Below are 14,832 nucleotides of genomic sequence, written 5' to 3' on the forward strand. Positions count from 1 at the left end.
TACGTGTATTATATATTCTTATCCTGTGGGCTATTGAATAAGTCCAAAGTCCAACCAAGACAATTTGTCACTTTCTTACTTTTCCTACAAAAAAAACTCCTTCAAATATAAGCATCACAAATATAACATCCATTCATAATTTCATCCTCAATTTTTTTAAAAATCTGCTAAGCTTCCTACACACAAATTCACCTTCTTAGTTTCCTATTTAAATTTCTCAAAACAAAACAAATATGAAGAGCAAAGGAGGTCATCATGGTCAAAACAGATTCATTAGAATTCTTGCATTACCATGGAAGGCATTAATAAAAGCTAGAGATTGTTACGTAGGTACAATGACAAATTATGCAGCTGTAAATCGTTATAGTTTGCCTAAGAGTTACAGTGTGACATCGACAAGGTCTGATAATAGTGAAGATTTTAGAGAACTTGTCAGAGCAGCGTCCGCAAGGAGCATGGGAGAGAATTTTGAGCTGAATTTATTGATTCAACAACAGATTCGACAGCAGTTGCAACAACAGATGCCATCAAGAAGAGTGCCAAGAAGTGTTAGTGTTGGCATGGGGAGAATTGATGAAGATAAGCCTTATGTATTAGGAGATCAAGGTGTTGATGTTTCGATTATGTCAATGAAGAATGATTTGAAGTATCCTAGGAGTAGGAGTCATACTGTTTCAAAGACTAGCAATGTTCATGTCTTTTGAAACAAGATGAATTTTTTTACTCTAGCTGTCTGTATCAATTTATGTCGCACCTTTTAGATTTCAAGATTCAAACAAGTCTTTCTTTGGTCGTAATTTTTTCATATATCTTTTTAATATGTCGAAGTGTCAATTACTGATACAACAACGGATTCGACAGCATTTGCAACAACAAATGCCATCAAAAAGTGCTAGTGTTGGCATGGGGAGAATTGATGAAGATAAGCCTTGTGTATTAGGAGATCAAGGTGTTGATGTTTCGATTATGTCAATGAAGAATGATTTGAAGTATCCTAGGAGTAGGAGTCATGCTGTTTCAAAGACTAGCAATGTTCATGTCTTTTGAAACAACGATTTTATTACTCTCTGTCTTAATTTACGTGGCACAATTGAAGTTTAATGAGTTAATCAGGTTTTTCTTTGATCGAAATTTCTTTATATATATATATATATATATATTGAATACTTTAAGTTGTTAAGTATTGTGATTTAGTTTTTAAATAGAAAAATTGTTGTTTCAAGAAACTTAAAGTTTCTATATTTGAATTCACGATCAAACTTTTAAATTTTGAATCTTGAAATTCCAAATGTGATGTATAAATTGGTATGGGGAGAGGGCGTAGGTGGATTTGGGTTATATGGGAAAATTTGATTACTTCTTGGAGAATTTTGGAGGACGATGATTTTTTCTTGATCTTTTCTAAGATAGGTATGAGAATGTAACTATAGTCACTGTATTCATCTTGTTTAATAGGAATTTCTTGTTTGTCTCATTAAGGTTGTTTAGTGTCTGTCATATTCCAATTTTCACACTTCATATGCTATGATGCCATAATGAAGGTGGAAATGGAGGACTCTGTTGAGTCTCACATGAGTGTGGAAGGTCTAATTGATTTCTTTATATAATTTTTGAATGATCTTCACCATGTATGTTAGTTTTTGAGGCAGAATTAGGTCAAAATTGACACATATTCATGAGTTCCCCAATGAATGCTCGATACATGATGCCTAATATATGATACCTAGAGGTGTAATTTATTCTCTTTATATAATTGGGGACGATCCTCACCATATGAATTAACTTTCTGAATTAAGGGTTGAGTAGAGATGGGCAAAATTATGGCAAAAAAGGCTTGGTTCTCCACCTGAGGAGTAAATATGGTGTTAAATTTATATGAGTTATGATATTGTTTGAGGTTATGAATGGTTGCTTGGGCCCATGACAAAGTGAAATAATCCATTTATGGTCTGTAGACTTTGTTTGGGCTGCTTTATAAATCATCATTTTAGGCGCATTTTATTCGTCAAACGAATGATCTTCACGAACAACAAAAAACATCATTTTTTTTAGATTTTGTTACGTATTTTTAAAAGTTCAACAAATATAGCTTTTGCAAAATTACTCATTCCGACAACATTAAACTCACTCACGTTTAATGTTTGTTCAATCATATCGGCTGCGGTTTAACATTTGCAATAATTTACACAATTTTAACCATATATTTCGCCTTTGTTTGTGCTCGCCATATTGACCCACGAGGCTTCTGGGCTTTGTGAATCTTATGAGCTTTAAATAGGAAAAATTACATATTATATGCAAAATACTATATTATTTACATGATATGATTAATGTTTTAAAAAATTACAATTCATAGTCATTTGGTAGTTTAAAATCAGTTTTTGTGGGACCCTATATACAAATATATGAAGATTTTTATTTACTTATTTTCTCTTTCTGTGATTTATTTTTGGTATTTTTTTTTCTCTCTCTCTATTCTATTGGCAAAAGAAATGACAACAACACGCATATCAAAACACAAGATTATTGAAGATATGTTCTTCAACTTTTTTTCCCTTAATTTTCTCTCAAAATTACATTTAGTCTCCTTGATTTTACATTGAAGAAACAATAACCTTGGCAACGTCATAATACACAATTCTTTAAAATATCTTCTTCAACTTTTTTCTCCTTATTTTGAGCTCAAAATCAATCTAATATCACAGACTATTATCCTAGATTTTTCTTTGAAAAATCGTTTTGACGGATTTCACCACATAAAATCAGTTTATGATATTTATTGAAGATTTGAGGTAATCTTTTAATATTTTTATTATTAGATTGAATTTTTTTTTGATTTTTTATATATTATGTTAGTGAGGTAATCTTTTAGTATTTTTGATAACATATATTAGAATTATTGAAGATTTGAGGTAATCTTTTAGTATTTTTCATATTGAATTGAATTTTTTTTTATATTTATTGAAGATTTGAGGCAATCTCTTGGTATTTTTGATATTAGATTGGATTTTTTTTGATTTTTTTTATATATTATCCATTTGAGTCTATAAATTTCTTCGTTGTTCATCTATTTTGCATTTTTTGTAGGGTTTCAAGTTACCAATAACTTGTTGTTTCAAATGGATGAAGAAACCCCTAATAGGAGATTGACAAGAGGTATTGAACATATATCCATGATTAATTGCGAGGTAGTTTTGTATATATTTTCATGAAACAGAATTATTGTTCAATTTACACTTTTCTTTCAATATACATATATTCATATACTTTTTTGGTAGAGAAACCCCTAATAGGAGATTGACAAGAGGTATTGAACATATATCCATGATTAATTGCGAGGTAGTTTTGTATATATTTTCATGAAACAGAATTATTGTTCAATTTACACTTTTGTTTCAATATACATATATTCATATACTTTTTTCGTAGAACATATGTATATAAAGTTTGCTGGACATATATGTGAATTTTATCGTATGAAGAATAGTATATACATATTCTACAAAAATATATGTATATAAAGTTTGCATTTGGATATATGTATATACAGTGTTGCATATATGTATATATAGTGAATTTACACATATACTTTTTGTATAATAATGAATGCATATGCATACATATACAATTTTAGAGTACATATATGTATATATAATTTGCATATATTTAGAGAGAGTGCATATATGTATATACAGTTTGCATTTATGTATATAGAGTGAACTTGTACAAATATGTCTGGCTTGAATTGCATTTGAAAGTTTTTGTGTCTATGCTTTAATTTTGGATAGTATTTCTGAGAGCATTTGCTGAACATGCTGCGATAACAAACAAATTTTTCTTTGTGATGCAATTATTTCATATATTTTTGGGATAAAAATGTGCTTGATTAATAATAGATTTGATTAGTATTTTATTTAATATATATATATATATATATATATATATATATATATATATATACATACAATTTAAGGACAAAATCATATTAGTAAGAGTAGATCTCTAATTTTGTTTGATTCATATATAAATATATTTAATATCATCACAAACACATATTTTTCATTTCAGTTTACTAACTACTTCCCAAAAATATGATTATGCAGGGATTGTGGAGTATATGTTGCTGCATATGCATAGTATATTAGCTATGAAAAAGGTGATACGATACAAATTTGGTACGTATCAAAAACAAGCCAAAAATAGTCCACAAACAAAGGAAAATTCGAGAGCTCAACAAACACCAAGTCTCGGTTCCAACAACATCAAGAAATAAGGTGTAAATGACACCAAAAGCACAAACAACAACAAGAGATAAACAACAATAACGAGAGGAACAACACTACAATAACAACAATCCAACGGTTACAAGATTACAAGAACAACAAGAACCAACCGGTTCACTAGACTACACAACTAGTACATGATATGTAAAGATAGGAAGTGAGACATACACTATTACAAGATTAAGAACCCAAAGATGTATTAAATCTAAGGACCCCTAAGACTTACAATAGCAACACCACACTCTTACGTGACACAAGAGGGATTCCACCGCTCAAGCACCAACGTTTTCAAGCAATACACAATCACAAGTGAATCCACACTTGTTCATGTCCTAGTTTAGGCCTAGAGACCCTTTCTCTCAAGAGATGTGTTCTTTCAATAATATCCAACGAAAACTAATGAACTAAAATCCTATATTGTTCTATTTATAGTATTTTACAAATAAAAAGATAAAATGATTAAAAGGCCCTTTAATGACCAATTAGGCAAATAGGCACCCATGGAGTGTTTTTAGGGGCGGGTTGGAGCCCTTTTTTAACACTTCAACTTGTACACCTCCGAGGTTACATCCAGAATACTCAAAAACGTTCATATTCATGATCGTGCTTGTATCATCCTCCCCATCTCAAGAGGAATTTGACCTTAAATTCATGGCACTAGCCAAATGAAAATGGCTCTAAAACAATCCACAAAATAAGAAAAATCGAGAACACAATAATTTCAAGTCTCGGCCAACGTTTTCATTTTGCACCTTGGTTTCCTCTCCATCTTGAGATTTGCCTTCAATCTCATCCGTCTCAATTGAGTTTAGCCAAGAAGTTTCACTACAAAACAACAAACGGATTAGTTGTAAAAGAAAGGTCCTCACACTCTCTCTTTATTTCTTTGTTCTCGGATTCCTCACACTTAATCTCACAAGTGTTGTATGCTTGCTTGTACTCTGTGAGGTGTTGAGAGGTGAATTTCAATGTTTACAAAGACTCCAAAATAGAAAAAAATACTCAAGGACGTAAACACAAAGAATGGTTTCAAACCAACTCACAATCTAGTAAGTGGTTACTAGCTTGTAAGTTAGTATTGGAATCAACAAAAGAAACAACAAAACAAAACTAGAAGATCAAATTTGAGCTTAAAATTTATCATGTGAACAGTAATTGGTGACGTGTTACCCCCTAATTGGTTATGGGGTCACACAAGTTTTAATCACCATTCTTGGAATTTTTAGTCCTTATACTTTTGGAATGGAAAACAATTAGTATTTAGAGGAAAAAACACAAGTCCTGTAACTCTTTTCAAATTCAACTCAAAAAGGTGAGATTAGACTTGTACTAGTTTCCACAAAACAAGGCTCCGAGAAACAAGGAAAGTGGTTGAAAAAGTTGTTGTCAAGTCAAGAGTGATGTGAGCTAGTCCTTTAACCAACAAGTCTTCCAACTTTGTCTTCACCTTTTCTAGATCTTTTAACTACTTTAAGTTGGTAAAGATAAGAGAAGTGATGAAGAACAACAAGAACACAACAACTTTTCAAGAACAACAATAACAACACCTTCAACGCGCACTTCAACCTCTACAATAAGTCCACAAATTTCAGTCTAGGTCTTTGTCCACAACACAACTTTAATAAGTTTTTAAGCTCAAATATAGATACCTTTAGTATTAGTGAATTAAGAAACAACAATAACAACAAAGAAATCCTAGACCTAGACTCCACAAATTTCGACCAAGACTACAAAAAGAACACTACAAGTTTCTCGGCCATGAACAAGAACAAGAACAAGAACAAGAACAAGAACAAGAACAAAAACAAAAACAAGAACACTTTTTTTTAATTTTCTAGCAAGCCCAAGATTGATTTTGTTGGAAAAAAATCAACCACAAGCTTTGATACCAAATGATATGATACATAGTTGGTACGTATAAAAAACAAGCCAAAAATAGTCCACAAACAAAGGGAAACCCGAGAGCTCAACAAACACCAAATCTCGGTTCCAACAACATCAAGAAACAAGGTGTAAATGACACCAAAAGCACAAACAACTACAAGTGATAAACATCAATAACGAGAGGAACAACACTAAAATAACAATCTAACGGTTACAAGATTAAAAGAACAACAAGAACCAACCGGTTCACTAGACTGCACAACTAGTACATGATATATAAAGATAGGAAGTGAGACATACACTATTACAAGATTAAGAACCCAAAGATGTATTAAATCTAAGGACCCCTAAGACTTACAATAGCAACACCACACTCTTACGTGACACAAGAGGGATTCCACCACTCAAGCATCAACGTTTTCAAGCAATACACAATCACAAGTGAATCCACACTTGTTCATGTCCTAGTTTAGGCCTAGAGACCCTCTCTCTCAAGAGATGTGTTCTTTCAATAATATCCAACGAAAACTAATGAACTAAAACCCTATCTTGTTCCATTTATAGTACTTTACAAATAAAAAGATAAAATGACAAAAAGGTCCTTTAATGACCAAGTAGGCAAATAGGCACCCATGGAGTGTTTTTAGGGACGGATTGGAGCCCTTTTTTAACACTTCAACTCATACACCTCAGAGGTTACATCCAAAATACTCAAAAATGTTCATCTTCATGATCGTGCTTGTATCATCCTCTCCATCTTGAGAGGAATTTGACCTCAAATTCATGGCACTAGCCAAATGAAAATGGCTCCAAAACAATCCATAAAATAAGAAAAAATCGAGAACACAATAATTTCAAGTCTCGGCCAACATTTTTATTTTGTACCTTGGCTTTCTCTCCATCTTGAGATTTGCCTTCAATCTCATCCGTCTCAATTGAGTTTAGCCAAGAAGTTTCGCTACAAAACAACAAACGGATTAGTTGTAAAAGAAAGGTCCTCACACTCTCTCTTTATTTCTTTGTTCTCGAATTCCTCACACTTAATCTCACAAGTGTTGTATGCTTGCTTGTATTCCGTGGGGTGTTGAGAAGTGAATTTCAATGTTTACAACGACTCCAAAATAGAAAAAAATACACAAGGACGTAAACACAAAGAATGGTTTCAAACTAACTCACAATCTAGTAAGTGGTTACTAGCTTGTAAGTTAGTATTGAAATCAACAAAAGAAACAACAAAACGAAACTAGAAGATCAAATTTCAGCTTAAAATTTATCATGTGAACAGTAACTGGTGATGTGTTACCCCCTAATTGGTTATGGGGCCACACAAGTTTTAATCACCATTCTTGGAATTTTTAGTCCTTATACTTTTGGAAGGGAAAACAATTAGTATTTGGAGGAAAAAACACAAGTCTTGTAACTCTTTTCAAATTCAACTCAAAAAGGTGAGATTAGACTTGTACTAGTTTCCACAAAACAAGGCTCCTAGAAACAAGAAAAGTGGTTGAAAAAGTTGTTGTCAAGTCAAGAGTGATGTGAGCTAGTCCTTTCACCAACAAGTCTTCCAACTTTGTCTTCACCTTTTCTAGATCTTTTAACTACTTTAAGTTGGTAAAGATAAGAGAAGTGATGAAGAACAACAAGAACACAATAACTTTTCAAGAACAACAATAACAACACGTTCAACGCGCACTTCAACCTCTACAACAAGTCCACAAATTTCAGTCTAGGTCTTTGTTCACAACACAACTTTAATAAGTTTTTAAGCTCAAATATAGATACCTTTAGTATTAGTGAATCAAGAAACAACAATAACAACAAAGAATCTTAGACCTAGACTCCACAAATTTTGACCAAGACTACAACAAGAACACTAAAAGTTTCTCGGCCATGAGCAAGAACAAAAACAAGAACAAGAACAAGAACAAGAACAAGAACAAGAACAAGAACAAGAACAAGAACACTTTTTTTTTGATTTTCTAGCAAGCCCAAGATTGATTTTGTTGGAAAAAAATCAACCAAAAACTTTGATACCAAATGATACGATACAAATTTGGTACGTATAAAAAATAAGCCAAAAATAGTCCACAAACAAAGGGAAACCCGAGAGCTCAACAAACACCAAATCTCGGTTCCAACAACATCAAGAAACAAGGTATAAATGACACCAAAAGCACTAACAACAACAAGAGATAAACAACAATAACGAGAGGAACAACACTACAATAACAACAATCCAACGGTTATAAGATTACAAGAACAACAAGAACCAACCGGTTCACTAGACTACACAACTAGTACAGATATGTAAAGATAGAAAGTGAGACATACACTATTACAAGGTTAAGAACCCAAAGATGTATTAAATCTAAGGACCCCTAAGACTTACAATAGCAACACCACACTCTTACGTGACACAAGAGGGATTCCACCACTCAAGCATCAACGTTTTCAAGCAATACACAATCACAAGTGAATCCACACTTGTTCATGTCCTAGTTTAGGCCTAGAGACCCTCTCTCTCAAGAGATGTAATCTTTCAATAATATCCAATGAAAACTAATAAGCTAAAACCCTATATTGTTCTATTTATAGTACTTTACAAATAAAAAGATAAAATGACAAAAAGGTCCTTTAATGACTAAGTACCCATGGAGTGTTTTTAGGGGCGGTTTGGAGCCCTTTTTTAACACTTCAACTCGTACACCTCCGAGGTTACATCCAAAATACTAAAAAACGTTCATCTTCATGATCGTGCTTATATCAAAAAGTGTACCACCAGGAGTGTTTGACGTTAAAGCTTTACGCACTCGATATGCTGCCCTTTTATGATGTCATGGGACTCAGAAGATTGAGAAAAATATCGTGAGTGATGATGAGAGTTTGAACAGGCCAATGAGACTACAGTTTGGTTGTAATAATACAAAAGTGATTGTTATTCCATAGACAGTTTAATTGTTATTATTAGAATACCTTATCAATTTTTTTTAGGTATAGCAACCTGTTTTATATTCAGCTTTTGAAATAGCAAGTTGATTTAAAATTTAATTATGATATAGGAAGGTATTTTTGAAGCTGGTTTATGTAACAGTTATGTGACTTGGTTAATTTTTTTTGAAACATCGTAGTATTTATACGAAGTTGTTTTTATATATATACAATTTTTTGGTTTCAACTAACATTAGTCACATATGATGAATGCTTTTTTAAAAGTTTATGTGTTCTTCACCAATATTATCGTATGATGAAAATATATAGAAAGTTTATGTATTTGTACTTTTATATAATGTGCGAAAAGTTCTGAATGTATATATTTATGTTCATATAATGTATTCACATGAATATATACTTATATTCATATAAAAAGAGTAGCTACCGAGATACATATTACACATGCATATATTCATAATACACGTTATATTTTTATATTAACATACAATAATATAAATATAAAAAAAATACATTTCAACTTATATACAAATTAACTAAATAACATTACCATGTAACATGCATCCACCAGTGAATAGAATATTTTATAATGAATAACAAATATTTGTATAAATAACTTATCGCTTAACACTAATTTATATAAACACAAAATATTTAACTGAACATATAATGGTAAACACGTATAACAGAAAAATGAAACATCAAAATACACAAAAACGTATGCATTTAATACTTTCAAATCACATACTTATACAAATACAAATACAATTACATATACAAATGTCCAAACATTAAGAAAACTTATACAAATATACTTACATATACAAATATACAATCATACATATACTTGTATAAGTATACAAACGTGTACAAAATTACATACTTATACAAATATGCTGACCTACACAATTTTAAATAAATTTTACTTATCTGTTTACATTTGACTTTATCTTATTGAATTAAAATTTGTGTCTGATTGAGTACTACGTCATTGCCGACTTCAAAATAGCTTTCTTTGTAAACACCTGACAATCAAAACTTCATTATGATTTGGTCTTGAAAAATTTACTTGAAATTACTCATTTATAGCAATTACTTCAATCTGTTCAATAGGACCTGCATCAATTTGGTCATTTGTGTCATCAACATCAACTCCAATAAGATTTTCAAACATTTAATGATTTGTGAGAAAAAATACAAATTAATTTTATTATACACTCAGTAATCAAAAATATAAAAATTCAACAATCTGAACGAATTCATAATCGTAATAGTTATTCAAATTCAAAAAAACATATACAAATTCGAGAATGAATTCAAAAACATATTTTTCAGAAAAAAGTATTTCATGAATTTTCTTTTACATATTTTTTAATAGAGATTTTACCTGTTATCAATTGTATGAATTGAGATCTTCTACTGCTTATTTCAAATCTTAAGAAAATATTTTTCTCCATTTTTGGCAGATCTATAAAAATAAGATTTAATATTTAGTTATGAAGGATAAATATGTGGACAAGTTGGAGGAATTTAAGGAAATTGATTGCATTGGAGGAATTTAAAGCAATTGATTACATTTAACATTCCTTGTTTATCTCTAATTGCTGTTGGATTTTTTGCTTCTCTTTTTTGTGTAATTCTTCAATATATACAATTAACCACCAACTATTTTTATCTATAAAATGTAATTATGAAACTTAGACTAGAAAGTTAGTTATAAGAGTTATAAGTTGTCTATATGTGATTTTTTACCAAATAAATACCCAAATGAATGGGTCCAATCTGAACGTGCTTAAAAGATGATTTATTTAGTATAAAGTATAAAGGGCAAATCACATAATTATACAATGTAAGAGTCAATATTACAAAAATTATCACTAATTTTTAATTTTCAAAATATAACAAAATCTAGCAAAGGTAAGAAACCCCCCCAGTTAAAATAGCATGATTTAAAGAGACAATTTAATGATTGATATTTTATCTTATAAATTTTTCTACTTTATTTTCAACTATTTTTTTTAAATAGTAAATAAAATAATCAAAAAACAACACATTTATTTGATATTTTTTGTATGTTTTTAAATTTAATTTATTTAATTCAATGAACATTAATTTTTAATACTTTTAAGAAAAAACATTATTAATGATAGTAAATTCTCCGATTGATTCAAACCACATCTTATACAAATTTCATACACCATAAAATTATTAATACATTTATTTTTATATCGATCAAACACCATAAAAATAGATCAATTTCTACACATTTTAGACACCATAAAATTATTGATACACCAATTTCTATATATTTCAGACACTATAAAATTGTTATTATTGATACACCTATTTCTAAAGATTTTAAACGCTATAAAATTATTGATACACCAATTTCTAAGATACCTTAAAATTAAATTGATGACATACCAATCTCTATATAATTCAGACACCATGAAATCATTAATATATCTATTTCTAACTATTTTAAAAATCATAAAATTATTAATATACCAATTTTTATACAATTCAGACACCATAAAACAGTTGATACATCAATTTTTATATAATTTAGACACCATAAAACTAATGATACACCAATTTCTATGCAATGCATACACCAATTTCTATACAATTCATGCACCATAAAATTATAAAATTCTCATTCCAACTTTAAAATTCTCTAATCAAATACTCGTAGTATTTTTTTTTTTGTTTTGATGACCAGCCGCCGCGTCAATGTTACTAGAAAGGAAAATGTCTTTAATTAAAGTTAATCCCTAAAATTATTCATAGCATGTCCACATTAAAATGCCAATGGGGACCCCACATGAATGTGCTAGCTATAAAAAAATGTTTTTAGTAGTTGATAGATTTTGTAAATAAAAACTACTTTTTGTAAATAAAAAGTGGTAGTTTTTGTAATAGTGATGCTTAAATTGTATATCCATGTGGTTTTTTCAAGTAGAAACCACATAAATTCCTTCCCTAGTGAAAGTAATCACTTAAAATTTCGGTTGCCTTTCTCTCTCCCGAAATTGAGAAATATACTTATACATTAGGTCGTCCCTCATACATTGCTGGAATGTATGAGATAAAACTGATTAGACTATATTTATGACATACATTGCTGGAATGTATGAGAAAACTGATTAGCCTATATTTATAGAAAGAGAAATCTGATGCTATCTTTCTTTTCCTTAGTTAACGCTATTAATTACCTATTATTATGTGGTGTATGATTAAATATAGTAACAGAAATACAAATTCAAAAGAATTCTTAAACATATTTGTAAATTTTCTTCTTTGTTGTATTATGTTTTGAAAAAAAAAGGTCATCAACTGCTTTCTTCAATTCTCAAAAATATCATATGAACATCCCCATATTATTACGTCATTTGGGTATTTGGGAGTCGAAAATTATTTATCAATCCTACAAAAATAATGCAATTATTATTGCGGAAAGTATAACCTTCTTGAAATTAATTGCTACGATCGCGATGAAATTGAATATTGATGAAGTTCGTAAAAAAATTAAAGTAAAATACATTGTTGAAGGTAATTTTTCTTCAATTATCATAAGTAATCACAATGGAGTGAGGATTTACATGGAGTTGAAATAATTTTCGGGATTTGTCAATACGGTATTTCATTCCCTGAAAAAAAAGGGCTGACTCAAATTAAGTGAGAAAAAGATAGCAACAAACTGATACGTATTAAAGATAACATTATACAGTAGTTGCAATGTATGTGGGCATATTATATATTTAAAAAATAATTTGCAGTAACGTATAATGTCATACTATACATTTAAGTATTAACATTAAACATGTATATTTCTGTATCCTTATCAGAAGATATAAATTATAATGTAACTTTATACTATAGTAATACTTTCTAATTGTACAATATCAAATAATACATAAAATGCCTCTTAAATGTAAGGAAAAATACTCAGAAAAATACCTGAACTTTGACCAAATTTGCAGTTGAGCATACTGCACTATGCAGAGGTCATATTACCCCCTGGACTTTTTTTTTTTACATTTTAATGACATATATATGCACATTTGGACCATTGCCTGTAATTCAACCGCATTGATCGCATGAAAGTGCTAAAAAATCATCAAAAAACTTTTTTTTGGTCAAATAGTTCCTCAATTTTTTGATTTTTATAAATTTTATGTTTTTTATTTATTTTTTCATTTATATCTTCTTTCTCTTCCAGCTTTTTTCTTTCTTCTCTTCAATGGTGCTCCATTGGTGTTCTTCTTTCTCTTCTCTTTTCTTTCTTTCTTCTCTTCAGTGGTGCTCCATTGGTGTTCCATTGTTGAATTGAAATTGAATTGAACCCAATTTCATCACATACACACAAAACTTCAAATAACACACCCAATTCATTTCCATCAATTTGACTCAATTTCAACACACACACATACATCAAATGGGTCATCTTTAATTCCATCAAAATAGCAAAATTATTCCACCATTGCCACCATATACATCAAATGGCTCATAGCACCTTAGTTTGATTCAATCTCGCAATGCATTTTTGGGACCTTTTGAGTTTTTCAATTCCAGAGGAAAACTGGAAATGTTTCAACTCCATAGAAAAGTTTGAACATTGGTAGCTGGAAAATTTTTGCATTTGATTCAATTGGAAACAGTAAAGATGACGATATTTTATTTTAAAAAATGTGTTATTTCTTGTTTTCATATATTAATTTATTGTGCTAAAAAATCACTTATTTATTAATACAATATTTTGGTGAAATTTCAAATGATTCTGGGGCTGTTGGAATGATTTTGAATCATGTGGCGGGTGAAAAAATTATTTTTGCTCAAAATCTCAAGAATTTCAATACTCCAGTTGCGTAATTGATAAATTGCAATTTAATTCTGGCACAATTCAAAATAAAAATCGAATGGCTCACACTCTGGAAACGCTGTCGCAACGTCACAGAACTCCGGTGATGAACTTTTTGGTGTCGAAATCGACCAAACTCAATGTAAGTCGATGGTATGCAATCTTTTTTAAGAAAGTTTCCGAATGAGCCATCTTCAACACAACCTCATTTTCAATTTTCCATTTTCTTCTCATGGTAATTCACCATGGAACCTGAAAGAGCCATTGCTATTGAAAATGGAGAAGAAAATCACTGTCCTGTTACTGTCCACCACACGTTTGATGAAATGCCAAGCATAAATTTGACTTACAAAAGTGTGGTTGCTGCTGAAGAAGAAAATGGAGCAAAATTGGGAATGGGGTAACCAAATTTCATAAATTAAGAATCAAGATTTTGGTGAAAAAATTGACGAAAAGTGATAAAAAAAATAAGAATGGAGAAGAAATTAAATACAAATTATTTTTTTTAAAAAAACACGTGTAAAAATGAGGTTGACGCGTGTATTACACTGCCAGCTGTCAAAACTGGGTATAGCATTTCGGGAAAATTAAATCCACTTTAAAAAAGTCTAGGGGGTAATAGGACCCCCCGCAAAGTTTAGTATGCTCAACTGCAAATCCGGTCAAGTTCAGGTATTTTTCTAATTATTTATCCTAAATGTAATAAGAACTTCTTAATGTATAACATAATGAAATATATAGCATAAGAATTATATTATACATTAGTCTTCCAAAATAACTAATGTATAATGCCTGATATATTATAACTTATACATTAAAATATGATCTTTCAAAATGGATAATATCACACTATAC

At 30.2% G+C, this 14,832-nt stretch overlaps 1 protein-coding gene and 1 long non-coding RNA gene across 2 annotated transcripts; one reads left to right on the plus strand and one right to left on the minus strand.

Annotated features, from left to right (window-relative positions):
* Positions 1–233: 233 nt before the first annotated feature.
* On the plus strand, positions 234–704 carry LOC107871042. The gene has a single exon (XM_016717836.2). It carries the CDS (start codon positions 234–236, stop codon positions 702–704), a length of 471 nt encoding a protein of 156 aa, XP_016573322.1.
* A 9,119-nt stretch (positions 705–9,823) lies between these two features.
* Positions 9,824–10,703, minus strand: LOC124897756. The gene is made up of 2 exons (XR_007054700.1): positions 10,504–10,703; positions 9,824–10,232 (listed from the first exon to the last, which is right to left on the minus strand). It is a non-coding gene; the product is annotated as an uncharacterized LOC124897756 (long non-coding RNA).
* Positions 10,704–14,832: the final 4,129 nt, after the last annotated feature.

The sequence above is a fragment of the Capsicum annuum genome, chromosome 4, assembly GCF_002878395.1.
Source record: "Capsicum annuum cultivar UCD-10X-F1 chromosome 4, UCD10Xv1.1, whole genome shotgun sequence".
Lineage (NCBI taxonomy): Eukaryota > Viridiplantae > Streptophyta > Magnoliopsida > Solanales > Solanaceae > Capsicum > Capsicum annuum.

Coding starts and splice junctions, on each gene's coding strand:
- LOC107871042 (XM_016717836.2), top strand. CDS start 234: ATGAAGAGCAAAGGAGGTCATCATGGTCAAAACAGATTCATTAGAATT.